The following is a 27,016-nucleotide window of genomic DNA, read 5'->3' as shown; positions in this document are numbered from 1 at the left end:
CAATTCATTTATCAATAATAATAAATTTTCACATCGATGAAAATATTATCAAATTTAATAAAAAGAATGTACACTTTCAAAAAAAACAATGTTTATTTTTTTTTATTTTTTTATAATAAGTAGACAATTTTTTTAAAGCATCTTTGGCTGATGTATTTGGCAAAGTAATATATACATATATATTTATTATACTATTTATTTTGGTGAAAAAAAATATTTTTTATAAAAGAAATTAATTTTCTCTAAGGCACATAGAGCGTATTGTATAACAAGGCACACTTAAATGCAAAATTAATAAAAAAAAAAAAAATTTCCAGCATTATTTTTCAACGCAATTATATTTATAATTGAAAATCTTATATACACACAAAACAGGGACAAATATTCAATAATAAAATTTATACAAAATGCCCGCAAATTTATATGTAGAACGTAGCAAATTTTATACAGAAAAATGTCTGTCATTCAAGGGCAACGCAATTTTTTTTTCATATAATAATAATAATAATAATAATAATAATAATAATAATAATAATAGTAATAGTAAAAATAGTAATAATAATAATAATAATAAAAAATAATAGTAATGTAAAATAATAAAAAAAAGAATAATAATAATAATAATAAAAAAAATAATAATAACAATTTAAAATAATAAAAAAAGAAAAATAATAATAAAAAAAAGAATAATAATAATAATAATAATAATAATAAAAAAAATAATAATAACAATTTAAAATAATAAAAAAAAAAAAATAATAATAAAAAAAAATATTATTAATAATGATGATAAAAATAATAATGATACTGATAATAATTAATAACTATAATTATAATAATAAAAATTAAAATAAAAAATGAAAGTAATAAAAAGTAAAAATAATAAAAAAATAAAAATGTAATAATAATATAATAAAGTATAAATTTAGTTTACTTTAATATATATTGTATTAATCAATAAATCGTTTAAATTAATTACTAAGAAAGAAAAAAGTATTTTCAGCAAATATAACAATTAAGCAATTAAAATTAAAAAAAAAAAAAAAAAAAATCTATAACATTTAAAAAAAATTAATAATAAATTTAGAAACCTTAATCTTAATTATTAAAAAAAGGAAAAAATATTTCTTCTATAAAATTAATTATAATTTTAGGAGAAAAAAAAGAATTTTCTTTCTACAAAGTATAAAATAAAAAAAACTTGTATATATTTATAGCAAAATTCTCTTTTCTTTTTTCTAGTGATGAGTGAAAAGTTTTCATGTTCCTTCAAAATATAGATGAATCTATAAATAAAGCAAACATTTAAAGTGAACTGAAACTAGTACAAAGTTAATCCAACCCTTTGATTTGTTATAATGTATATAGATGAGATATATACATAAACAGAAAGTTTCCACTTCAAAGCCTACTCATATAAAATACGCCTTCTCTTTGGATTTTACAAAAAGAAAAAAAAAATTACAAAAATTTTTATTTTTTATTTCGAATAAAATATCACAATTATAATCCCTACGAATAATTCCATTTTAAAAACAATTTTTATTTTTCAATTCCTTCGAGAAATTCATTTTTTTAATTTGTATTTTATGATTTTTATTTTTTCATTATCAAAAAAATTTTTTTTTTCATTATCAAAATTTTTTTTCATTCTCAAAATTTTTTTTTCTTTTAAAATTGGTTTTTTTTTTTTAAATTTATTTTTCCAATTCTAAAATTTTAAAATTAATTTTTTTTGGTTTTTAAAAAATTTTTTTTTTATTTATAAAATTAGATTCTTTCGCTTTTTAAATTTATTTTTTCATTTTTAAAATTTTTTCATTCAAAAAATTTTTTTTTCTTAAATAGGAAGGTTTTGATTTTTTTTTATTGAACTCGTCGACAATAATAGCCGAGAGTTTTACATTTCTCACACAAATGTTGAGGATGAACTTTACTTTGATCGGAAACGTCTAGTCCATCTGGTTTTTCCAGTGGCCTCTGAAATTTAAATAAATTTTTCACAATTAATTTCTTTTTTTAATTAATTTTTAATAATTAATTTACTATTTGTTACTTAATAATTATTAACTAATTGTTACTTAATAATCATTAACTAATTGTTACTAAATAATTATTAACTAATTGTTACTTAATAATTATTAACTAATTGTTACTTAATAATTATTAACTAATTGTTACTTAATAATTATTAACTAATTGTTATTTAACAATTAATTAACAAATTGTTTTTTGATAAATAATTTACTAATGGTTTTTTGATAATTAATTAATTAATTTTTATTAGATAAATAATTGACTAATTATTACATAATAATTAATAAACTAAATATTTTTTATTGAATTCTTCTTTTCACTTTTTTTCGACGATAATTTAAAAATTTATTTCTGTACAAAAAATCGTGTTTGAAAATAGAAAAAAATTGTTTCCTTACGTGTTTAAATTTATAAATATAAAACTAAAAAGATAAAATCGTTTGGTATTTTTCGCCTTTATTTTATTTCAACGTCAATTAATGTAGATTTTATATAATTATTTTATTTTCATCTTTTGATGATGGTATCAAAAAAAAAATAAAAATTACAATGAAATGCGTGAATAGAAATGTATTAAACATTTTACACGCTCAAGGGGAACAAGAACGATTTTCCTATAATTAGATCAGACTTTAATACACACCGAGTTCACGAAATATTTTCTACCTTATATAATCGTGTCTGCGCACTATTATTTTTTTACCAAAATAACGTCCCTCGTGCGCGACTAATTTGCAAATAATAAATTCCCTTTTTTTTCGATTTTAGAAACTCTCTATAAATTTGAATTTAGTAAAAGAGAGAGAAAATATTTAAAAAAAAAAAATAAAATGAAAATACCTGTTTGTGGGGATAGACGTTTATATGGCACTTGATGCATTCTTGGCCCATGTTGGCCCAACTATTGCCCGACATCCATTTTCGTTTACATTTTGCACATTTGTATTCGCCAAAGCAACGTTTTTTTCCCTGATACGGTGTGAGGCCTTCTCCCTTTGGTCGAGCCTGCAATTCAAATTATAATCATTAACAATTAATAAAACTAATAACAATAGTAGTAAAAAAAAACCGTTGTAACAATAATAATATTTCTTATTTGGAATGGATATCAAAAATACTAAATAATAATATGTAACAATAATAGTACAAATAATAATACTAATCCAGACATTTGAATTTTTACAGATTTTCTACTTTTGACGACAAAAAAAATATTCCCTACTTGGAATGGATATCAAAAATACTGACAACAACAATAATGATAATACAAATAATATTCCTTATTTGGAGTGGATATCAAAAATACTAAATAAGAAACAAAAATAATATTCCTTATTTGGAATGGATATCAAAAATACTAAGTAGGTAATAAAATAATTTCCTTATTTGGAATAGATATCAAAAATACTAAATAGGTAAGAAAAATAATGTTCCTTATTTGGAATGGATATCAAAAGTACTATAACAATAATAATAGGTAATTAAAATAATATTCCTTATTTGGAATGGATATCAAAAATACTAAAGTAGGTCAAAATAATATTCCTTATTTGGAATGGATATCAAAAGTACTATAACAATAATAATAGGTAATTAAAATAATATTCCTTATTTGGAATGGATATCAAAAATACTAAAGTAGGTCAAAATAATATTCCTTATTTGGAATGGATATCAAAAATACTAACAACAATAATAAAAATAATATTCCTTATTTAGAATAGATATCAAAAATAATATAGTAATAATAGCAGACTTTGCACTCGATAATTAATTTTAAAAAAGTAGCAAAAAGTATCTTTCAAACAAAAAAGTAGCTATCCAAAAATTAAACTTGACTATAAAAAAAAACTCGTTTTAAAAATACTTCACATTTCGACTAATTTTATGCAAGTTCTAATTTAAATAATTAAATTCCTGAGAAATTTTTATTATTCATGAAAAGAATTGAATTCTTACCAAGATTTTTACAAAAAAAATTTTAAAAGACAGAATTTTGTTTGGAAATTTGATGAAAATAGTAGATATTTGAAAATCATTGAATTGCGAAAAGTTTTTAAGAATAATAATTAAATTTTACAAAGAATTCTATTAAAATTTTTGACAATAATTCAATGTTTGTGTAGCATTTTATTCAATTTCTTTCATAATAATTGAATTCCGAAAAATCATTTTATTATTTATGAAAATAATTGAATTCTCGGGAACGATTTTTATTAGAAATTTTAAAATAATTGAATTTTCAAGAAAAAATTAATTACTTTTAAAAATAATTGAATTCTTGTGATGAATATTCTTATATTTATGAAAATAATATTGAATTTTGCAAAGAATTTTATTAAAATGCCTCAAAATAATTGAATTTCGGGAATAATTTTGTTATTTATCTTTAATAATTGAATTCTTTTGAAGAATTATTTTTATGTAAATAATTTAATTGTTGGGAAGAATTTTATTAAAATCTAAAAGATTTAAAAAAAAATTTTTTTATTATCAAAAAAATTTAATTAAAATAAAATAATAATAATAATTAAAATATTGTATTTAAAATAATTGATTTCTTTCGAACAATTTTATTAAAATATTTGAAAATAATTGAATTCCTGTGAAAAATACAAATATTTTTGTAAATAATTGAATTTATCTAAAGTATTTTATTACCTATGAAAATAATTGAATTATTGCGAAAAAAATTTAGAAAAAATTGGTAAATAATTGAATTTCTGTGAAATTGTTATTATTTATGAAAATAATTAAATGTTTGCGTAGAATTTTATTAAATTTTGTTTAAAACAATTGAATTCTTCAGGAAAAGTTTATTAAAATAATATTGAAAATTATTAAATTGAGAAAACTTTTTGAAAATAATTGAAATTCTGCCAAGAATTTTATTAAAATTTTTTGAAAATAATTGAATCTTGGAGAATAATTCTATTATTTATATTTGATAATTGAAATTTTGCCGAGAGTTTTTAAAAATTGAAAATAATTGAAATTTTGACGAGAGTTTTTAAAAATTGAAAATAATTGAAATTTTGACAAGAGTTTTTAAAAATTGAAAATAATTGAAATTTTGACGAGAGTTTTTAAAAATTGAAAATAATTGAATTTCTGAAACCATTTGTAATTTTTGAAATTAGTTAAATCTCTACTCAAAATTTTATTTAAATTTATTTGAAAATAATTGAATTATTTTGTAAAAATTTAATTCTAATAAACAAATTTATATTAAATTCTTTTAAAATACTTGAATTCTTTTGAAGAATTTTAATAAAATTTTTTAAAACAATTTCATTTTTCGAGAAATTTACTTAAAATTGTATTTAAAAAATAGAAATTCAGAGATTAATTTTATTAGTTATGAAAATAATTGAATTCTCGGGAACAATTTTATTAGAAATTTTTAAATAATTGAATTTCCAAGAAAAAATTAATTATACTTTTAAAAATAATTGAATTCTTGTAATGAATATTGTTATTTATGAAGATAATTGAATTTTGCAAAGAATTTTATTAAAATCCGTGAAAATAATTAAATTTATTAATTAAATTTTCGGGAAAATAATTTTGTTATATTTATCTTTAATAATTGAATTTTTTCGAAGAATTATTTGTGAAAATAATTGAATTTTTCGATTAATTCATTTAAAATAGTATATTAAAAATAATTGAAATTCTTCGGTGAGTTAAATTATTTATGAAAATAATTGAATTCTTGCTTAGAATGAAAATATATAAAATTATCTTAGTGAGATATTGTATAATATATAATTTGGTTTTGCTCAATTGAGTGCTAATTGAGACAACAAATATATTTCAAGTCTGCCTCGCTCAAATGTATATATCTAAATATGACGTCATAATCCAGTCACTGTTAAACGCGTGTATACATAATATAGTAATAATTATAAGTAAATTACGCGATTTGCCCTAAATTAACCATTCGAAAATATTTATTTAATTATTTATTAGCTTTTTTTATTACTACTTATTATTATTTTTATTATTATTATTAATATTATTATTATTAATATTATTATTTATTATAAATAATATAAGTATATATAAGTATATATTAATATACTTCTTTATTTATTTATTAACATATTTATTTTATTTATTCATACTTATTTATTTATATTTATGACGCTGTCCCATGGTATATATTGAAGTAAAAAATATTCACCTGAGGACAATCCTTGATGTAGTGTCCCTTTTTAAAGCAAAGATGACACATGTAACTCGTGGGAGGTCGTTTCGTTGGTTTTCTGTCGATAATTCCAAGTTCCATGAAATGCTCCGCCAAATCGCCAATACTGTCGCCCAAATTGCCGCCAATTGTGCCCGATTGATTGATAATACTCTGATGAAGATAAGTTTGTGGCGTTGCAGTTGGAAAGCTTCCCCATGTTGTTGACAATAATTTGCTCTTTTTTTTTGAAAGAAAAGGAAAACAATTAAAATTTTAGTATCCAACGGATTTTAGGAGTAGTTAATCTATAAAATCTATCAAATTGTAACTAACGGATTAGAAGGGTACCTAACGTGTTTTTAATGTTCTAAGTGGATTTTAAAAGTTCTTTAAGGATCCTAAGAGTAGCTGAAGGTTTGTTAGGGTTCTAAACAGATTTTAAGTGTTCCTTAAGGGTCTTAAGAGTACCTGAAAGTTTGTTAGGGTACCTAACGTATTTTTAATTTTCTAAATGGATTTTAAGAGTTCTTTAAGTATCCTAAGAGAGTATCCTAATATAAATATTTGTTAGGGTTCTAAACAGATTTTAAGTGTTCCTTAAGGGTCTTAAGAGTACCTGAAAGTTTGTTAGGGTACCTAACGTGTTTTTAATGTTCTAAATGGATTTTAAGAGTTCTTTAAGTATCCTAAGAGAATATAAATGTTTGTTAGGGTTCTAAACAGTTTTTAAATGTTCCTTAGGGGTCCTAAGAGTAGCTAAAGGTTTATTTGGGTTCTAAACGGATTCTAAGAGTTTCTAGTGAATTCCAAGAGTTCCTTAAGAATTGTAAGCGTACCTAACGTGTTTTTAATGTTCTAAATGGATTTTAAAAGTTCTTTAAGGATCCTAAGAGTAGCTGAAGGTTTGTTAGGATTCTAAACAGATTTTAAGTATTCCTTAAGGGTCCTAAGAGTACCTGAAAGCTTGTTAGGGTACCTACCGTGTTTTTAAAGTTCTAAATGGATTTTAAGAGTTCTTTAAGTATTCTAAGAGAATATAAATGTTTGTTAGGGTTCTAAACAGATTTTAAGTGTTCCTTAAGGGTCTTAAGAGTACCTGAAAGTTTGTTAGGGTACCTAACGTATTATTAATGTTCTAAATGGATTTTAAGAGTTCTTTAAGTATCCTAAGAGAATATAAATGTTTGTTAGGGTTCTAAACAGTTTTTAAATGTTCCTTAGGGGTCCTAAGAATAGCTAAAGGTTTGTTAGGGTTTAAACAGATTTTAAATGCTCCTTAAGGGTCCTAAGAGTACCTAAATGTTTGTTAGGGTTTTAAACATATCCTAATAGTTCCTAGTTAATTGCAAGAGTTCCTTAAGGATCCTAAGAGTCTCTATACGTTTCTTAAGGTTCTGAACGGATCCTAAGAGTACCTAACGCTTCGTTAGGGTTCCAAACAGTTTTTAAGAGTACCTAACGGTTTGTCAGGTTTCTAACCGAATTTTAAGAGTCACTAATGAATAGCAAGAGTTCCTTAAGTTTTCTAAAGGTACCTAATAGATTTTTACGTTTTTCAACGGATTCTAAGAAATTAGAAAAAAGAAATTAGAAAATTCCTTAAGAATTGCAAGAGTACCTGCTCAGTGGTTGGCGTTTGATCGGCTATTGTCAAGTAGACCCAATTCAAACGATGTGGATGTGCATAGTGGGTCTGCTGATGGATTTGCTGCGGTGTTTGAGGAGCAATGCCGTTCAATGTGATACCACCGAGATTTATCGTTGTATTCGTCTCCTGCTGTTGCTGCTGCAGTTGCGGATGATGATGATGGTGGTGGTGATGATGGTGATGCTGCTGCTGTTGCTGCTGATGCTGCAAATGTTGAAGTGGTGGCCGAGGATGACAAGCAGCCATTTTTTCTTTTTCTTCTTCTTCTTTTGCACCAAAAATTTAAAAAAAAAAATTACCAACAACTTTTTCCAAAAATTATTTATTTTTTACTTTCAATCTTTTAATTTTAGTTTTTTCGAATTTTTCTCCCTTGCCATATTTTTTTGCCTCTTTTGCTTTCTTTCCATATTAACCACGCAAATAAGTACTTTCTTCTTCTTCTTTTCCTAATTTTTCTTCTTCTTCTTTAAACCAACTTTTCTTTTGTTTTCAAACAAAAATTTGCTTTTTTCAAATTTTATCGTTTTTTCAATGATGGAAACAATTTCTTTATATTTTTCTTTTTCTTTGCCTAAATTTATTCCTTTTTCAAGAAGAAAAATTTTGTATTCAGGATTCTTTTCTATTTTTTCTATTTTTTTTTTTGAAATTTTCTTCTTTTCAAAATTTTTGATGAAATCTTTCGTTGAAATTCGGTTTTTTTAAGACGAAAAAAAAAATGAAAATTCGAAAAATGTCAATAAAAAAATACTGTTGATTCTCAAGTATACACGTGTTGACCATATAGAGGTTTTTTTTCTGTTTCATTCAAACAAAGTTTTAAGTGTCTGCTACATATTATTTCTCGCCGGTCAAATTCTCTCGCTGTTTCTTTTTCTTTCTTTTTCTCTCTCTCTCTCTCTCTGTCTCTCTTTCTCTCTTTCTCTCTTTCTACGGTAACATCATCATCCGACTCAGTTTACTTTCCATGAATCCAATTTATCGTTACTTTGTTTCGCCTATCGTTCCTTTCGCTGAAGCAAAAATTATATTATTTTCGATTATTTTTTATTTTTCTTCTTACAATAAAATTATAAATTAAAAAAATTATTATAAAATAATTAAAAGTGGTCGAAAATTCGAAAAAAGGGAAAAATTAAAAAAATCTATTTATTTACTTTTTATATATTTTATGTAATTATTTTTTTAATTATATTTTAAATTTAATTAATTTTATTCATTTTATTAATTAATTAATTAATTAATTTCTTTATTTATTAATTTATATATTTTATTCGAGAAAGAAATTTTAACTTTTCTATAATTATAGATTTAAATTGAAAGCAATTTTTTGCAAGTATATTTTTTATAACAAAAGTAATAATAATAATAATGATACAAATACAATATTATTTTTATAATAATTATGATTATTTATAAAAATTTTATAACTATTATTATTATTTTTAAAAAATTAATTAAAGTAAATTAATTAATTAAAGTACAAATAAATTAACAATTGTATAATAATTAAAATAATTAATGAAGACAATAATAATAATAAAAAATATAAATTAACAATAGTAAAATATAAAAATGATTGAAATAAAAAATTAATAATAATAACTAATAAAAAACTTAGTTTTAAGTAAGAAAAACAACAATAAATAAAAATAAGAATAAATAATAAGCATAATTATTATAGTAGAAAAATATTATTAAATAACAATGACAAAATAATAATGTTAAAAATAATAAAAAATAATTTCAAAAGCCTAATAATTACTTGATTTAAATTAAAAATAATAATAATAATAATAATTTTCTAAATTGAAGAAATAAATAAAAATAAAATTAAAGAAATAAAAAAAAATTAAATAAAAAATTTTTTATTAAATAATAAAAAATATTTAAACTTTCAACTCACAGGGAGTAATTTTTCCCTTTTTCGAAAACACTTCCTTCACTTTATAATTTTGAATATCAATTTTTTTTTCTCTTTCCTTTTTTTATTTTTGAAATCACTATATATATTTTATAAACTTTGCCGCAAAGTCATAAACTCACACAACACGAAACTTTAGAAAAATTATTATCCTTCACTGTAAAAAGAATTTTTATTCAAAAAATAATAAATTTTCTTTAGTAATTATTTTTTTTCCTTGAATTATTTTTAATTTATTATTAAAATTATTTTGAATTTAAGAAAAAAAAATTTTTTTCAACAAAATTTTTATAGTCGCACTGAAAAAAAAAACCGAACAAGAAAAATAATGAACCAATAATAAAAAAATTCGACGATTTTGGGGGGAAAAAAAAGTCGCGAGGGGAGAAAATAAAAAGAATATTAAAAATTTGTGAAAATAGATAGAATAATTTAAAATAATATTTGGAAAAATTCTTTTATTTTTTTTTACTTTTTTTTTTGTTGTCGTTGTTAATTTTTGTATGAATTTTTGTTTGGAATTTTTTTTTTTTTGTTGGGCAATTTTTCTTTGGATATAGCGATTCAGATGAGAAATCTTTTGTAGATGGAGACACGTCTGTGGCCCGGCAAAAGACTGTGTTCTTGAGCACATACGCCTGCAATGGCAAAGACCCCCGCCATGTGTTATTTATATTTCTGCGTCTATATGCTCTCCGGCAGGCGTGCCTCACATTTAACACACGTTACGTACACAAATACAATTGCAATATTGGTCCACGTTTTCGTTTTCAAAACATCCTCCCCGGCAAATGAAGAGAGAGAGAAAGAGGGGGAGGGAAAAATTCTTATCCCCCCCTCCCTCAAAGAGGGGATTTTGAAAAGTCATTTTTTTACTTGGAAACTCTTAAAAGTATTCTTTTCTTTCCTTTCGGCACTCATAAAAATGATTAGGCACTCATAAAAAATGTTAGGCACTCATAAAAATGATTGGACATTTATAAAAAATGTTTGGTACTCATAAAAAAAGTTAGGTACTCATAAAAATGTTTAGACATTCATAAAAAATGATAAATACTCATAAAAATGATTAAACACTCATTAAAAATGTTAGGTACTCATAAAAGAAAGTTAGGGACTCATAAAAATGATTAGACACTCATAAAAAAGTTAGGTACTCATAAAAAATGCTAAATACTCATAAAAATGATCAGACACTCTTAAAAAGGTTAGGCACTCATAAAAATGATTAGACATTCATTAAAAATGTTAGGTGCTCATAAAAAAAGTAAGGCACTTATAAAAATGATTAGGCATTTATAGAAAATTATAAATACTCATAAAAAAGTTAGGTATTCACAAAAATGTTTGATACTCATAAAAAAGTTAAGCACTAATAAAAATGATTAGACATTCATAAAAAATGATAAATACTCATAAAAATGATTAAACACTCATTAAAAATGTTAGGTACTCATAAAAAAGTTAGGCAGTCATAAAAATGATTAGGCATTTATAAAAAATGATAAATACTCATAAAAAGGTTAGGTATTCATAACAATGTTAGGCACTCATAAAAATGATTAGACACTCATTAAAAATATTTGGTATTCATAAAAAATATTAGATACTTATAAAAAATGAAACGTAGCCATAAAAATGTTAGGCACTCATAAAAATGATTAGACACTCATAAAAAAGTTAAGTACTCATAAAAAGATTAGACATTCATATAGAATGATAAATACTCAAAAAAAATGTTCAGACACTCTTAAAAAAGGTTAGGCACTCATAAAAAATGATAAATACTCATAAAAATGATAAAACACTAATTAAAAATGTTAGGTACTCATAAAAAATATTAGATACTTATAAAAAAAATTGCAGGTATTCATAAAAATGTTAGGCACTCATAAAAATACACTTATAAAATAGTTAAGTACACTGAATAAAAAATTCGGCAGAATGTGCTTTTTACTGAGTCAATTTTTGCCTAAGAACAAAAGCAATACACGTAAAGCAATTGTTTCTTTTAAAAAAAGGCAATTTTTGCCTTTAAAAAAGGTAAAAATTGCCTTAGTTAAAATTTTTGCCTTTTTTAAAAGCAAAAATTGCCTTTTTTAAAAGAAACAATTGCTTTACATGTATTGCTTTTATTCTTAGGCAAAAATTGCCTGAGTAAAAAACACATTCTGCCGAATTTTTTTTTCAGTGTACTCATAAAAATGATCAGACACTCTTAAAAAAGGTTAGGCACTCATAAAAATGATTAGACACTCATAAAATAGTTAAGTATACTCATAAAAATGATTAGACATTCATAAAAAATGTTAATAAATACTCATAAAAATGATCAAACACTCTTAAAAAAGGTTAGGCACTCATAAAAATGATTAGACATTCATTAAAAATGTTAGGTGCTCATAAAAAAAGTAAGGCACTTATAAAAATGATTAGACACTCATAAAATAGTTAAGTATACTCATAAAAATGATTGGACATTCATAAAAAATGTTAATAAATACTCATAAAAATGATCAGACACTCTTAAAGAATGTTAGATACTCATAACAATGATTAGACGCTCATAAAAAATGTTAGGTACTTATAACAATTGTAGGATACTCATAAAATCGTTAAGCACTCATAACAATCGTCAGGGAGTCATAGAAATTTGTAGGCACTCATAAAAATGATCATATACTCATAAAGTATGTTAGGTTCTCATTCAATTTTTTAGGTATTTATAACAATTGTAGGATACTCATAAAACCATTAGGCACTCATAACAATCGTCAGGGACGCATATAAATTGTTAGGCACTCATAAAAACTTTAGACACTTATAAAAATAGTTTCGAACTCAAACAAACCGTTAGGTACTTAGAACACCCTTCAGGTACTCATAAAAAACGTTAGGCACTCATAACAGTGGTTTAGGAACTCATAAAACAATTAGACAATCATAACAGTAGTTTCGGAACTCATAAAAACAGTTAGCAGACTTCGCACTCGATAATTAATTTTATAAGTCATTAAATTTTACAAAGTATTTTATTAAAATTTTTGAACCTAATTAAATGTCTGTGTGCTATAAATTTTATTTTAAATAATTGAATTCTTGAGGAAAACTTTATTTGTGAAAATAATTGAATTTTTCGATTAATTAATTTTAAAATTTAGCGTTGTCTTCATAAAGTTTTTTGGCTTTGAATTTCGACAAAAAAAAACTAATAAAAACTCTTCAAATCCGTTGGTAACTCTTAGATAACTCATGGAGAACTCTTAAAATTAGAGTTAAACTTAAGTATCTAAAAGTTTAAACAATATTTATTAATTTATTAAAATTCCATCAAAAACTCATAAAATGTTTTCTGAAACTCTTAAAATCCAGTTAAAAACTCTTATAATCTGAAAGAATTCCTTTGAGAGTATTTGACCTCTTAAAATTAGAGTTAAACCATAAGTCTAAAAGTTAAAAAAGATGTTTATATTAATTTATTAAAAATCAATTAAAAACTCATAAATTTTTTTTTGAAACTCTTAAAATCCGGGTCTTGGAAGCCGAAGAAGTTTCTTTAAAGGGATTTGTCCATTTTTTGCACATATAGTTCTATTACCCGGTAAATATTTAAAAAGAGTTATTAATATTTTTATGCTTTATTTAACGTTTAAAAAAATTTAATGTTATTTTTATTAAATATTGGGTAGTATTTAAAAAGTAAATAAAATTAAATTCACCTCTTTTATAAATTTTATTTTTCTTTTTGTACATTATTTATATACAAAGTTGATAATTTCAGACAGTAAACTTTATATAAATTTTTCATTAAAACCCCAAAAAAAGACTCTCGTGTAAAATGTCATTTTTTCATGTTTATAAAACATTAAATTTAATTGAATTTAATTATTAATAGAATCGAAAAGAAAAACGCTTCGCTTAATATATACCAATTTATGAAAAAGTGAAACTTTCTGCAAAATTTATAAATTCTAATAAGTATTTTCAATCATTTTTTTTTTTTTTTTTGTAAAAAGAAAAGAGAAAGAATCCCACACGAACTAATTAGGACATTTTTGTTGGGGAAAAAGAAAAAAAAATATGAAACTTTGTGTACTTTATAAACTCTACTTGAAAATTCGACCTTTGAACTTCTTCTGCGCGTCAAGGATATACACGCAAAGTTCAGAATGCGATAATTATAATGTGGCCCCACGATTTATTCTTTTATATTTACTATACTAAAAAGAAAAAAGTTTTCTTATTTTAAGTTTTTTTTTCTTTTTTTTCCCCAATATTTCTCGGTTTTCTCTTTAGAAATATACTTTAACAAAAGTAAGAAAAAAATAACCTTTATATCGTTTTCTTTTACCTATTTTTATATTTTTTTTATTCTCTAACCTTAATCGCGTATCTTTTTTTTTCTTTTTATATATATTTAAATTTGCTTCTAATTCAGATTTTATTTATTCAAATTTTTTTCCCCCGGAAATTATTTATGTATAATTTTATTTTATTCATAGATTTTAATTTAGTGAATAATAATGAATTTTTATTTGCTTAAAATATTAGTGAACGGAAAATTATATTATTAATAATAATAACATTAGTTATAAGTATACTTTTATTATATAACTATTATTATTTTGTTATAATTACTATTTTTATTCATTTTTATTATTATTGTTTATTTTATTTTTACTAAATTATTTTGTAATATAAAAACACTTCAATATAAAATAATTAAAAAAGACGGTTTTAACGAACTAAATGTTAATTATTATTAATTTACTGCAGAGTGATAGAGTCAGAAAATTATATTATTATTATATATTATTAATTCAAGTAAATAAAATAATAATAATAATATAATAATAATAATAATATTAATAATATTAATAATAATAATAATAAAGCAATTTTTATTACAAAATAACGAAAATTTATAAAAATATTGCGTGTACTCTTCGGATTATTAATAAATTCTAATTATTTTAATTAATTATAATCGATTATAATAGTTAATATAATATAGAAGTAAAAATAAAAATGACGGAATGATAATTAGAATAATTAAAATAATTAGAATTTAGAAATATCGTGGGAATAATACATCTGTACTCCGGAAATAGATTGCGACGGAAGTAATTATATCGACTTCCGCACACAAGGTCGTCACGAGATAGATGCATATTCTCTAGAACATCCCTCATATACATATAAAATTCTTTATAAAAAAATAATAAATATTTCAATTTTATTGAATCAAGTAAATTTTACCCCCGCATAGAAAATTAATGTTATGTATTGAGTTATAAATTCAACTTTATATTACGAACATTACGCGTTATCTCAAAGCAAATATACGAAATATTACACAAATATTACTCAAAAATATTTTACAGAAATTCTAAGTATTACGGACTATTACGTAATATTACAAAAATATTACGTAATATTTTGTAAAAAAAAGTACTGAAAAGTACTCAAAAATATTTTACGGAAATTCAAAGTAGTACGGAATATTACGTAATATAACAAAAATATTACGTAATATTTTTTGAAAAAGTACTGAATATTACTCGAGTATTGCGCAAGTATTTTTATGAAAAAAGTGATATAAGACAATATTACAGAAATATTACGTAATATTTACAGAAAGAAATACATAATTTAACGCGATATTACACGAATAATACGCGTACTACTATTTTTAAGAAATAAGTTATATTACAAACAATATTACGCAATATTTAAAAAGATATCCATTTAAAGTAAGTAATATTATTTGTATTATCATTATTGTTGTTGTTAGTATTTTTGATATCCATTCTAAATAAGGAATATTATTTTTATTATCTACTTAGTATTTTTGATATCCATTCCAAATAAGAAATATTAATTTTACCTACTTTAATATTTTTTATATCCATTCCAAATAAGGAGTAATATTTTTTGTTACCTATTTAGTATTTTTGATATCCATTCCAAATAAGGATTATTATTTTAATAACCTATTTTTATATTTGTAGTATTTTTAATATCCATTCCAAATAAGGAATATTTTTTTACCTACTAAGTATTTTTGATACCCATTCCAAATAAGGAATATTATTTGTGTTATCAGTATTGTTGTTGTCAGTATTTTTGATATCCATTCCAAATAAGGAATATTTTTATTACCTATTTAGTATTTTTGATATCCATTCCAAATAAGGAATATTATTTTTGTAGTCGGAAGTAGAAAATCTGTAAAAATTCAAATATCTTGATTAGTATTATTATTTGTATTATTATTGAAAAATTTTGAACTATTATTATTATTATTATTATTATTATTATTATTATTATTATTATTATTATTATAATTACTATGATTTTAATGTTGAATTTAATTATCATAATGAGAAATATAATGAAAATGAAAATTCATGAAAAAGCAATCAATTTACTGATTTCCTGATACGAGACTTGTACCAGGCATTTTCGCAATTGTTGTCACAGGTCGTGACTTATTCTCCTGGTTATGAGTTGGTTAGCTGTACGGTTGAATGGGCTGGAAAGGGAGGGTGGTCCGTTCTCCACAACTCGAGGGGGTGAATGTTTAAAACGTTTAAAATCAACTTCATCCTTCGTTCTAATAGAATTTCTTTTTCCCATCTTCTTTCTGATAATAGAAAATAAAAAATTTATTATACTTATATAACGAGTTATTTTTTTTACACAATTGTACAATTATAGCATAGCTTGTAAACTATGTAATGTTACAGAAATTAATATTTCTGTAACATTACATAGTTTACATGCTATGCATTTACAATCGTATAATTGTACAATTATGTAAATAAAGTAGCACGTCATGTAAATACATTCCATAGTTAATAGTATAATTATACAGAAAAAACGAGTCTTTTATGATTCGACAGCATTTTTTTTTTGAAGATTCGCGTTCACAATGTCCTGTGACTGATGTTGTGTCTGGTCCCAACGTTAATGTGTACATTCGTATATATATATATAATAATATATGTATAACTCTCTAACATCATTTTCAATCGATAAATGTATTTTTGGTGACGTGCGCGTGACTTGGAAGAATTGCCTCTTCAAACTGCGATCTGGTTACATGGAATAATCGGTCGAAACCTTCAGTTGTGCGCTGAACCTTCAGCCATCAGTCACGATTTGTCTTCAAATTCTTTTCCCCTTTTTAATAATTCCATTTTTTTCTATTTCATTCAAAAACAAAACATTCCCTCTCTTTCTTCTTTGTCGAATTTTCAACTACATCATTTTCTTTACTATTCGTAATTGGCATTTTTTATTTCTTCAATAATTAATAATTGATTGTCAATTTTTGTTTTTTCCAATTAATCTCTTCAATTAATCGTCAATTTTTACTTCTTCAATTAATTTGATAATTAATTTCTTCAATTAATTTCCAAACACTTTTCTTCAATTAATTTGTAACTTCTTCAATTAATTTTCAAACACTTTTGTCAATTCATTTCTAAACACTTTTCTTAAATTAATTTCCAATCACTTTTCTTCAATTAATTTCCAAACACTTTTCTTTAATTAATTCCCAAACACTTTTCTTCAATTAATTTTAAAACACTTTTCTTCAATTAATTTGCAATTTCTTCAATCAATTTCCAAGCACTTTTCTTCAATTAATTTCCAATCACTTTTCTTCAATTAATTTACAGTTAATGTCTTCAGAATTAATTTACGATTTTAATTTCTTCAGTTAATTTAGACAAATAATTACAATACAGAGAATTTTCATTTCTCTAATTTTTAAAAAACGTTATTTTTTTGGTTTGTTTAAAAAAAAGTCTTTGAGAAAAGAAAATTTGAAATTAAAAAAAAAATTAACCTGAAGAATAGGAAGAGTACGAGAATTGAAATGACGATGGGACACGTGAAGATAAACAGAAAAACGGAAGTAGTGGTTTAAAGAGAACGAGAGAAAGAGAGAGAGAGAAAATGGATAAGTACGAGAATTTAGAAGTTGTTGGAGAAGGAAGTTACGGTGTTGTGATGAAGTGTCGACATAAGGAGACGGGACAAATTGTTGCTATTAAAAAATTTCTCGAGACCGAGGAGGACATTCATGTGCGAAAATTGGCCTTCCGTGAAATAAGAATGTTGAGGGTAATAAGCTCTGATATATGTATACATACGAAATTTAAAAAAATACATCCTCCCACATAGCACCATAGTATGAGGTAAGGTTATGTTGAGTACTAATCGTAAGGCACATAAGGTTACACAATATTGCTGCGGTAGACCTGAGGTGAACTAAAAACTTCCGCCATGGAGGTAAGGTTACATGTTAGGGTGTGGTGAGTATATATGATAAGGCCATGGTAACCTTACACGTTAAGGTTAAGGTAACCTTACACGTTAAGGTTGATGTAACCTTACACGTTAAGGTTGAGGTAACGTTACATGTTAAGGTTGAGGTAAGGTTACATGTCAAGGTTGAGGTAAGGTAATTAATAAGTTGTAAGGTTAAGGTAAGGTTGTGATAAGCTTACCAGTTATGGAAAATATTGAAAAAATAATTAATAATATAATAAATAAATATTAAATTAGAAAGTTAAGTTTGTTGCTCTTCTCTATTTTGGAAACCTGACATAAAGCAGAAAATTTTGAAAACAAATTTGGGGGGACTGGGATTCGAACCCGGGATCGACGCGCATAAACCTATCATTCTAACTAACTGAGCTAAGTAGAGAACTGGCAGAAGGAAAATTAATGTTGCCTTTAAGGTGAACCAAGAAGATGATTAACTCCTTAAAGGCAATATTAATTTTCCTTCTACCAGTTCTCTACTTAGCTCAGTTAGTTAGAATGATAGGTTTATGCGCGTCGATCCCGGGTTCAAATCCCAGTCCCCCCAAATTTGTTTTTAAAATTTTCTGCTTCATGTCAGGTTTCCAAAATAGAGAAGAGCAACAAACTAACTTTTTAATTGAATATTTATTTATTAATTATTTTTTCAATATTTTCCATAACTGGTAAATTTATCACAACCTTACCTCAACCTTACAACTTAATAATTACCTTACCTCAACCTTGACATGTAACCTTACCTCAACCTTAACATGTAACGTTACCTCAACCTTAACGTGTAAGGTTACATCAACCTTAACGTGTAAGGTTACCTTAACCTTAACGTGTAAGGTTACCATGGCCTTATCATATATACTCACCACACCCTAACATGTAACCTTACCTCCATGGCGGAAGTTTTTAGTTCACCTCAGGTCTACCGCAGCAATATTGTGTAACCTTATGTGCCTTACGATTAGTACTCAACATAACCTTACCTCATACTATTGTGCTATGTGGGCTAGAACAAAATTGGTACTCTTACAATGAATTGAAATTTTTCACACAAACATGAACCCATAAAACAAATAATAACTCTTAAGACAAAATACTCTTAAAATAAATAAAAAAAACTCTTAAAACAAAAAGGAGGTCCTTAAATCTCTTAAAATAAACAAAAAACTCTTAAAAACAAACAAGAACTCTTAGAACAAGAAGAAACTTTTAAAACAAATGCGAACCCTAAAAACGAATAAAAACTCTTAAAACAAAAATAACCTCTTAAAATAAAGAAGAAACTCTTAAAACAAAAAGAACCTCTTAAAATAAACAAAAGCTTTTAAAAACAAACAAGAACTCTTAGAACCAACAGAAACTCCTAAAACAAAAAAGACCTCTTAAAATAAACAAAAAAAGTCTTAAAAAGAAACATTTCTCAGAACAAAAAGAAACTCTTAAAACAAAAAATATTAAAATAAACAAAAAACTCTTAAAAACAAACAAAAACTCTTAAAACAAATAAGAATCCTAAATTGGAAACTAAAACTCTTAAAACAAAAAGAAACTCTTAAATACAAACATGAACTCTTACAACAAAAATAAACTTTTAAAACAAGTAAGAACCCTAAAATCGTTCCAAAACTCTTGAAAAAAACGAGAACTTTTAAAATAAATAGAAACTCTAAATAAAAATAAGAACCCTAAATCGAATCAAAACTCTTAAAACGAACGAGAACTCTTAAAATGAATGGAAACTCTAAAAAATACACTCGGTACTCTTACAATATACTTGCAACTCATAGAATTCTCAGAAAACATTAAAAATACGTTTATTAATACGTAAATTCCTTTTGAATTCTTGAATGCTTTTGGAAACTCTTAAAATTCATCGACAACTATTACGATTCATCAGGAACTCTTGTTACTTGCAAGGTTTCGTACGTTGTTAATTGATTAGAATGATTTTACACCCTAATAATCCCATAAATACTTTTTTGAATTCATAGAAAACTCTTAAAATCCATTGTTAACTCTTAGAATCCATTTTCGAATTTTTTTATAACTCTTTAAATCCACGGTTTCTTCCTACCATTTAAAACTCTTGGAATATTTTGAAAAATCAATTTAAAAACTTTGGCAATCCTCGTGGGAATTCTTAACCTCTTAACTACGATGACAAAGATTAGACCAGAGATTAGACAACCAAAATCTTCGTCATTCACAGTTAAGAGGTTAAAATCATAGTTGAAAATTCTTATAATCCATGGGAACTCTTAGAATCAATTGAAAATTCTTTTAATCCATGGTAACTCTTGGAATTAGTTCGTAGTCTTTTGACCTCTTAGGAACTCTTGGAATTAGTACAGTAAACTCTTATAATCTCTTGGAAACTCTTGGGATTCGTCGTAAACTTTTGTATCTTTTAGAAAACAAAACAAAAACTTACATCTTTTAGAAACCGTTCGAAACTCTTAGAATTAGTTAGGAACACTTTAAAATAAACACTTTCAATTAAAACTCTTAGAGGATGATAGAAAAAACTTTGAATCTTTCAAAAATCTTTGTAATTCGGTAGAAACACTAAAAATCCGTTTGGGAACGATTGGAATCAGTTAAAAATCCTTGTTATCCAATATAGAACACTATAAACCGTTATAAACTCTTAGAATTTATGAGAAAACTCTTAAAATCCATTAGAAAGGGTCAAAACGGTTGAAACAAGTTTAGAAACACTTAGAATTCGAGGAAAATTACTATACTATTACCAATTACTGCCTTATGTACATTTTTTTGTTTTCTTTCACAGAGGCTACGACACGAGAATTTGGTGAACCTACTGGAAGTTTTTAGACGACGTAAACGATTTTATTTGGTCTTTGAATATTTGGATCACACCGTTCTCGATGAACTCGAAACAGTTGGCGGTGGATTAGGACCAGATGTTTCGAAACGACACATCTTTCAAGTTATTCGTGGACTTCATTTTTGTCACTCGAATAACGTAAGTAATTTTTAAAAATTTTTCTATATGTACATTACTATACATTCCAATTTTTGATATCCATTCCAAATAAGGAATATTATTTTTATTGACGTTTTAGTATTTTTGATATCCATTCCAAATAAGGAATTTTATTTTTATTACCTTTTTAGTATTTTTGATATCCATTACAAATAAGGAATATTATTTTTGTTACCTATTTAGTATTTTTGATATCCATTCCAAATAAGGAATATTATTTTTATTGACGTTTTAGTATTTTTGATATCCATTCCAAGTAAGGAACATTATTTTTCTTACCTATTTAGTATTTTTGATATCCATTCCAAATAAGGAATTTTATTTTTCTTACCTATTTAGTATTTTTGATATCCATTCCAAATAAGGAATACTATTTTTTTGGCCTTTTTAGTATTTTTGATATCCATTCCAAATAAGGAATATTTTTATTACCTTTTTAGTATTTTTGATATCCATTCCAAATAAGGAATATTATTTTTATTGACGTTTTAGTATTTTTGATATCCATTCCAAATAAGGAATTTTATTTTTATTACCTTTTTAGTATTTTTGATATCCATTACAAATAAGGAATATTATTTTTGTTACCTATTTAGTATTTTTGATATCCATTCCAAATAAGGAATATTATTTTTATTGACGTTTTAGTATTTTTGATATCCATTCCAAGTAAGGAACATTATTTTTCTTACCTATTTAGTATTTTTGATATCCATTCCAAATAAGGAATTTTATTTTTCTTACCTATTTAGTATTTTTGATATCCATTCCAAATAAGGAATACTATTTTTTTGGCCTTTTTAGTATTTTTGATATCCATTCCAAATAAGGAATATTTTTATTACCTTTTTAGTATTTTTGATATCCATTCCAAATAAGGAATATTATTTTTATTGACGTTTTAGTATTTTTGATATCCATTCCAAATTAGGAATTTTATTTTTATTACCTTTTTAGTATTTTTGATATCCATTACAAATAAGGAATATTATTTTTGTTACCTATTTAGTATTTTTGATATCCATTCCAAATAAGGAATATTATTTTTATTGACGTTTTAGTATTTTTGATATCCATTCCAAGTAAGGAACATTATTTTTCTTACCTATTTAGTATTTTTGATATCCATTCCAAATAAGGAATTTTATTTTTCTTACCTATTTAGTATTTTTGATATCCATTCCAAATAAGGAATACTATTTTTTTGGCCTTTTTAGTATTTTTGATATCCATTCCAAATAAGGAATATTTTTATTACCTTTTTAGTATTTTTGATATCCATTCCAAATAAGGAATTTTATTTTTTTGGCCTTTTTAGTATTTTTGATATCCATTCCAAATAAGGAACATTATTTTTACCTACTTTAGTATTTTTGATATCCATTCCAAGTAAGGAACATTATTTTTCTTACCTATTTAGTATTTTTGATATCCATTCCAAATAAGGAATTTTATTTTTCTTACCTATTTAGTATTTTTGATATCCATTCCAAATAAGGAATACTATTTTTTTGGCCTTTTTAGTATTTTTGATATCCATTCCAAATAAGGAATATTTTTATTACCTTTTTAGTATTTTTGATATCCATTCCAAATAAGGAATATTATTTTTATTGACGTTTTAGTATTTTTGATATCCATTCCAAATAAGGAATTTTATTTTTATTACCTTTTTAGTATTTTTGATATCCATTACAAATAAGGAATATTATTTTTGTTACCTATTTAGTATTTTTGATATCCATTCCAAATAAGGAATATTATTTTTATTGACGTTTTAGTATTTTTGATATCCATTCCAAGTAAGGAACATTATTTTTCTTACCTATTTAGTATTTTTGATATCCATTCCAAATAAGGAATTTTATTTTTCTTACCTATTTAGTATTTTTGATATCCATTCCAAATAAGGAATACTATTTTTTTGGCCTTTTTAGTATTTTTGATATCCATTCCAAATAAGGAATATTTTTATTACCTTTTTAGTATTTTTGATATCCATTCCAAATAAGGAATATTATTTTTATTGACGTTTTAGTATTTTTGATATCCATTCCAAATTAGGAATTTTATTTTTATTACCTTTTTAGTATTTTTGATATCCATTACAAATAAGGAATATTATTTTTGTTACCTATTTAGTATTTTTGATATCCATTCCAAATAAGGAATATTATTTTTATTGACGTTTTAGTATTTTTGATATCCATTCCAAGTAAGGAACATTATTTTTCTTACCTATTTAGTATTTTTGATATCCATTCCAAATAAGGAATTTTATTTTTCTTACCTATTTAGTATTTTTGATATCCATTCCAAATAAGGAATACTATTTTTTTGGCCTTTTTAGTATTTTTGATATCCATTCCAAATAAGGAATATTTTTATTACCTTTTTAGTATTTTTGATATCCATTCCAAATAAGGAATTTTATTTTTTTGGCCTTTTTAGTATTTTTGATATCCATTCCAAATAAGGAACATTATTTTTACCTACTTTAGTATTTTTGATATCCATTCCAAATAAGGAACATTATTTTTACCTACTTTAGTATTTTTGATATCCATTCCAAATAAGGAATTTTATTTTTTTGGCCTTTTTAGTATTTTTGATATCCATTTTAAATAAGGAATATTATTTTTATTGACGTTTTAGTATTTTTGATATCCATTCCAAATAAGGAACATTATTTTTCTTACCTATTTAGTATTTTTGATATCCATTCCAAATAAGGAATACTATTTTTTTGGCCTTTTTAGTATTTTTGATATCCATTCCAAATAAGGAATATTTTTATTACCTTTTTAGTATTTTTGATATCCATTACAAATAAGGAATATTATTTTTGTTACCTATTTAGTATTTTTGATATCCATTCCAAATAAGGAACATTATTTTTACCTACTTTAGTATTTTTGATATCCATTCCAAATAAGGAACATTATTTTTACCTACTTTAGTATTTTTTATATCCATTCCAAATAAGGAACATTATTTTTCTTACCTATTTAGTATTTTTGATATCCATTCCAAATAAGGAATTTTATTTTTTTGGCCTTTTTAGTATTTTTGATATCCATTCCAAATAAGGAATATTATTTTTGTTTCCTATTTAATATTTTTGATATCCATTCCAAATAAGGAACATTATTTTTACCTACTTTAGTATTTTTGATATCCATTCCAAATAAGGGATATTATTTTTATTATCATTATTGTTGTTGCCAGTACTTTTGATATCCATTCCAAGTAGGTAATATTGTGTTTGTAGTCGGAAGTAGAAAATCTGTAAAAATTCAAATGCCTGGATTAGTATTATTTGTACTATTATTTTTACCTATTATTATTTACCATTTTTGATATCCATTCCAAATAAGGAGTATTATTTTTATTATCAGTATTGTTGTTGTCAGTATATTTGACATCCATTCAACGATAAAATTATATTCAACAGATTATTCATCGTGACATAAAACCAGAAAATGTTTTGGTCTCACCAAATGGTGTTGTGAAACTTTGCGACTTTGGCTTTGCCCGCTTCATCAGTCAGAGTAATAACGAATCGTGTACGGATTACGTCGCGACAAGATGGTACCGAGCACCGGAATTATTAATTGGCGATAATCGCTATGGGAAGCCAGTTGATGTCTGGGCAGTTGGATGTCTTTATGCGGAAATGGTTACCGGTGATCCAATGTTCCCGGGGGAAAGTGAAATCGATCAATTGCACAGGATCACTAGAATTTTAGGTATTTATTCTAACCCCCCCCCCCTGAAGCATCTAAACTTGCAGCAACATTGACTATATTCCTGCAAGATTTACAATATTTATTTATTTATTTATTGAAAATAAGTCCCTAATATTGAGGCGATGTTGGCAATATTGTTGCAAATTTAGATGTTTTTTTATTTGTTAAGAAAAATTTAGTTAGGCCCCAATTTTTTTTTATCATTGTTACAGGTGCACTTTGTGGGAAGCATCAGAATATAATCGGTAAAAATGCCACCACTCGTCTATTGAGACGAGCGAGTGTTGATGAATCGCAATTTGGAAATTATGCCTCGAGATCATTGAGAAATGTTTTTCCAAATTGGAATTCAATGGCTGTTGATTTTATCACTCAATGTCTACGCATGGATCCTGAGGCACGACCAAATTGCACGAATTTACTGCAACATTCACTATTTCAGCAAGATTCATTTGCCGAGAAATTTCTCGTCGAATTGCAAACGAATGTCGCTAAGGAGGCGACAATGAATCATCTTTTGATGAAGAGAGAAGAGGCACGAAGATTGAGTGTCCTCTCTGTTGACGAGGCACCGCGTGTCTGTCGAAGTGGAACTGGAAGGTAATTTCTTTTTTGGTTGCTAATAATAATTAGCTTCTATTGCAGAAGTACCTTAAACTACCTTAAACAAATTTCCACGTTTCTCGCCGCTTTTTGTGTCAGTGTCGATGAAGAAAAGAATTGATATTGCAGAAGGACCTTAAACTTATTAGTTTAAGGTACTTAGGCAATAGAAGTACCTGCAGAAGTACCTTAAAGTTAATAATTAGCTCCTATTGCAGAAGTACCTTAAACTTTAATGTACTTCTGCAATAGAAGTACCTGCAGAAGTACCTTAAAGTTGATAATTAGCTTCTATTGCAGAAGTACCTTAAACGTTAGTTTAAGGTACTTCTGCAATAGGAGCTAATTATAAAGTTTAAGGTACTTCTGCAATAGGAGCTAATTATTAAGTTTAAGGTACTTCTACAACAGGTGCTAATTATTAAGTTTAAGGCACTTCTGCAATAGAAGATAATTATTAAGTTTAAGGTACTTCTGCAATAGAAGATAATTATTAAGTTTAAGGTACTTCTGCAATAGAAGCTAATTATTAAGTTTAAGGTACTTCTGCAATAGAAGCTAATTATTAAGTTTAAGGTACTTCTGCAATAGCAATTCTTTTTTCAGATGGCAAATGAATTTAATTAAGGAACCAAAACTACCACTAGGCAATAAATTAAATGCGGAAACAAAAGAAAATACACCGTCGCATGAAAATAATTTTCAAAAGGAACACTGTTACATTGGTCCAGTGTCCGTTGTTCCTAATACAACTACAACAACGACAACAACAAAAACAACAACCTACATTAAACGACTGAATCAAAAGGATCTTATTATTCCTGAGACGAAACATTTCTCCCTACCGGCATTATCAATTAAAACACACGCCAAACCACCGGGGAAGAGAAAAAAACTCGAGCTTTCAAATTATATTATTTGAAATAATTATTCAAAAAAAAAAAAAAAAAATTTTTTGCCCGAAAGAAAAGGATATATTTTGTATTTTATAAATATATTTGTAAAAAATTAAAGTGAAGGTTATTAAACTACAAAATCAATATATTGTAATATTAAGAATTTTTCCATACTTGTACAAATTTCTGGAAATTTTTTTTTCTTTTTTTCTTTTTTTTTTAAATAAATGTGTAAATTTTCGAAAAATGTGACTTAATTATTTTTACCCCAAAAGAGAGAAATAATTTTTTTTAAGGAAGAAAAAATACTTTTTAGAAAAGGAAATTAATTTTTGGAAAACAAATTTTTTTGAAACGGTAATTACATTTTGAAAAAAATTATTTTTAGAAAAAGAAATTTAATTTTGAAAATAATACTTTTTTGAAGAAATACTTTTTGGATAAAATACTTTTGAAAAAATATAAACACTTTTTTGAAAAAATACTTTTTGGAAGAAATACATTTGAAAAAATATAAAAACTTTTTTGAAAAAATACTTTTTGGAAAAAAGACTGTTCAGAATGAAAATATTGTTTGGATAAAATACTTTTTAAAATATTAAAACTTTTTGCATAATAATGTT

The 27,016-nt window shown here is 24.6% G+C and overlaps 2 protein-coding genes and 1 long non-coding RNA gene across 8 annotated transcripts; 1 reads left to right on the top strand and 2 right to left on the bottom strand.

The window, feature by feature from the left end:
• Nucleotides 1-1,782: 1,782 nt before the first annotated feature.
• On the bottom strand, nucleotides 1,783-8,415 carry LOC122512302 (zinc finger CCHC domain-containing protein 24-like). The gene is made up of 4 exons (XM_043628062.1): nucleotides 7,848-8,415; nucleotides 6,224-6,466; nucleotides 2,878-3,042; nucleotides 1,783-1,980 (listed from the first exon to the last, which is right to left on the bottom strand). The coding sequence occupies exons 1-4, from the start codon at nucleotides 8,121-8,123 to the stop codon at nucleotides 1,867-1,869; spliced, it is 798 nt and encodes a 265-aa protein (XP_043483997.1). The 5' UTR covers nucleotides 8,124-8,415; the 3' UTR covers nucleotides 1,783-1,866.
• A 332-nt stretch (nucleotides 8,416-8,747) lies between these two features.
• On the bottom strand, nucleotides 8,748-10,518 carry LOC122512294. 2 transcript variants are annotated; one of them, XR_006302612.1, is made up of 3 exons: nucleotides 10,277-10,518; nucleotides 9,787-9,961; nucleotides 8,748-8,893 (listed from the first exon to the last, which is right to left on the bottom strand). It is a non-coding gene; the product is annotated as an uncharacterized LOC122512294 (long non-coding RNA). The 2 variants fall into 2 exon arrangements; XR_006302611.1 differs by lacking the exon at nucleotides 9,787-9,961.
• Nucleotides 10,519-16,950: 6,432 nt separating this feature from the next.
• Nucleotides 16,951-26,597, top strand: LOC122512462 (cyclin-dependent kinase-like 4). 5 transcript variants are annotated; one of them, XM_043628338.1, is made up of 6 exons: nucleotides 16,951-17,090; nucleotides 17,674-17,940; nucleotides 20,930-21,124; nucleotides 24,600-24,894; nucleotides 25,107-25,494; nucleotides 26,104-26,597. In XM_043628338.1, the coding sequence occupies exons 2-6, from the start codon at nucleotides 17,773-17,775 to the stop codon at nucleotides 26,417-26,419; spliced, it is 1,362 nt and encodes a 453-aa protein (XP_043484273.1). In that variant the 5' UTR covers nucleotides 16,951-17,090; nucleotides 17,674-17,772; the 3' UTR covers nucleotides 26,420-26,597. The 5 variants fall into 5 exon arrangements, with proteins under 5 accessions (XP_043484273.1, XP_043484263.1, XP_043484248.1 ...); XM_043628328.1 differs by having other exon boundaries at nucleotides 17,669-17,940; XM_043628313.1 differs by having other exon boundaries at nucleotides 17,622-17,940.
• The last annotated feature ends 419 nt before the right edge of the window (nucleotides 26,598-27,016 follow it).

The sequence above is a fragment of the Leptopilina heterotoma genome, unplaced genomic scaffold, assembly GCF_015476425.1.
Source record: "Leptopilina heterotoma isolate Lh14 unplaced genomic scaffold, ASM1547642v1 Lhet_123, whole genome shotgun sequence".
NCBI lineage: Eukaryota > Metazoa > Arthropoda > Insecta > Hymenoptera > Figitidae > Leptopilina > Leptopilina heterotoma.
Note: the sequence above shows the minus strand (reverse complement) of the source record. Positions and strands in the feature narration are given on the sequence as shown.

Coding starts and splice junctions, on each gene's coding strand:
- LOC122512302 (XM_043628062.1), bottom strand. CDS start 8,123: ATGGCTGCTTGTCATCCTCGGCCACCACTTCAACATTTGCAGCATCAG. Junction 3,043..6,223: donor ACATCAAGGATTGTCCTCAG/GTGAATATTTTT, acceptor TTTGAATTGCAG/GCTCGACCAAAGGGAGAAGG. Junction 1,981..2,877: donor ACGTCTATCCCCACAAACAG/GTATTTTCATTT, acceptor TTTAAATTTCAG/AGGCCACTGGAAAAACCAGA.
- LOC122512462 (XM_043628338.1), top strand. CDS start 17,773: ATGGATAAGTACGAGAATTTAGAAGTTGTTGGAGAAGGAAGTTACGGT. Junction 17,941..20,929: donor GTGAAATAAGAATGTTGAGG/GTAATAAGCTCT, acceptor TTTCTTTCACAG/AGGCTACGACACGAGAATTT. Junction 25,495..26,103: donor TGTCGAAGTGGAACTGGAAG/GTAATTTCTTTT, acceptor TTCTTTTTTCAG/ATGGCAAATGAATTTAATTA.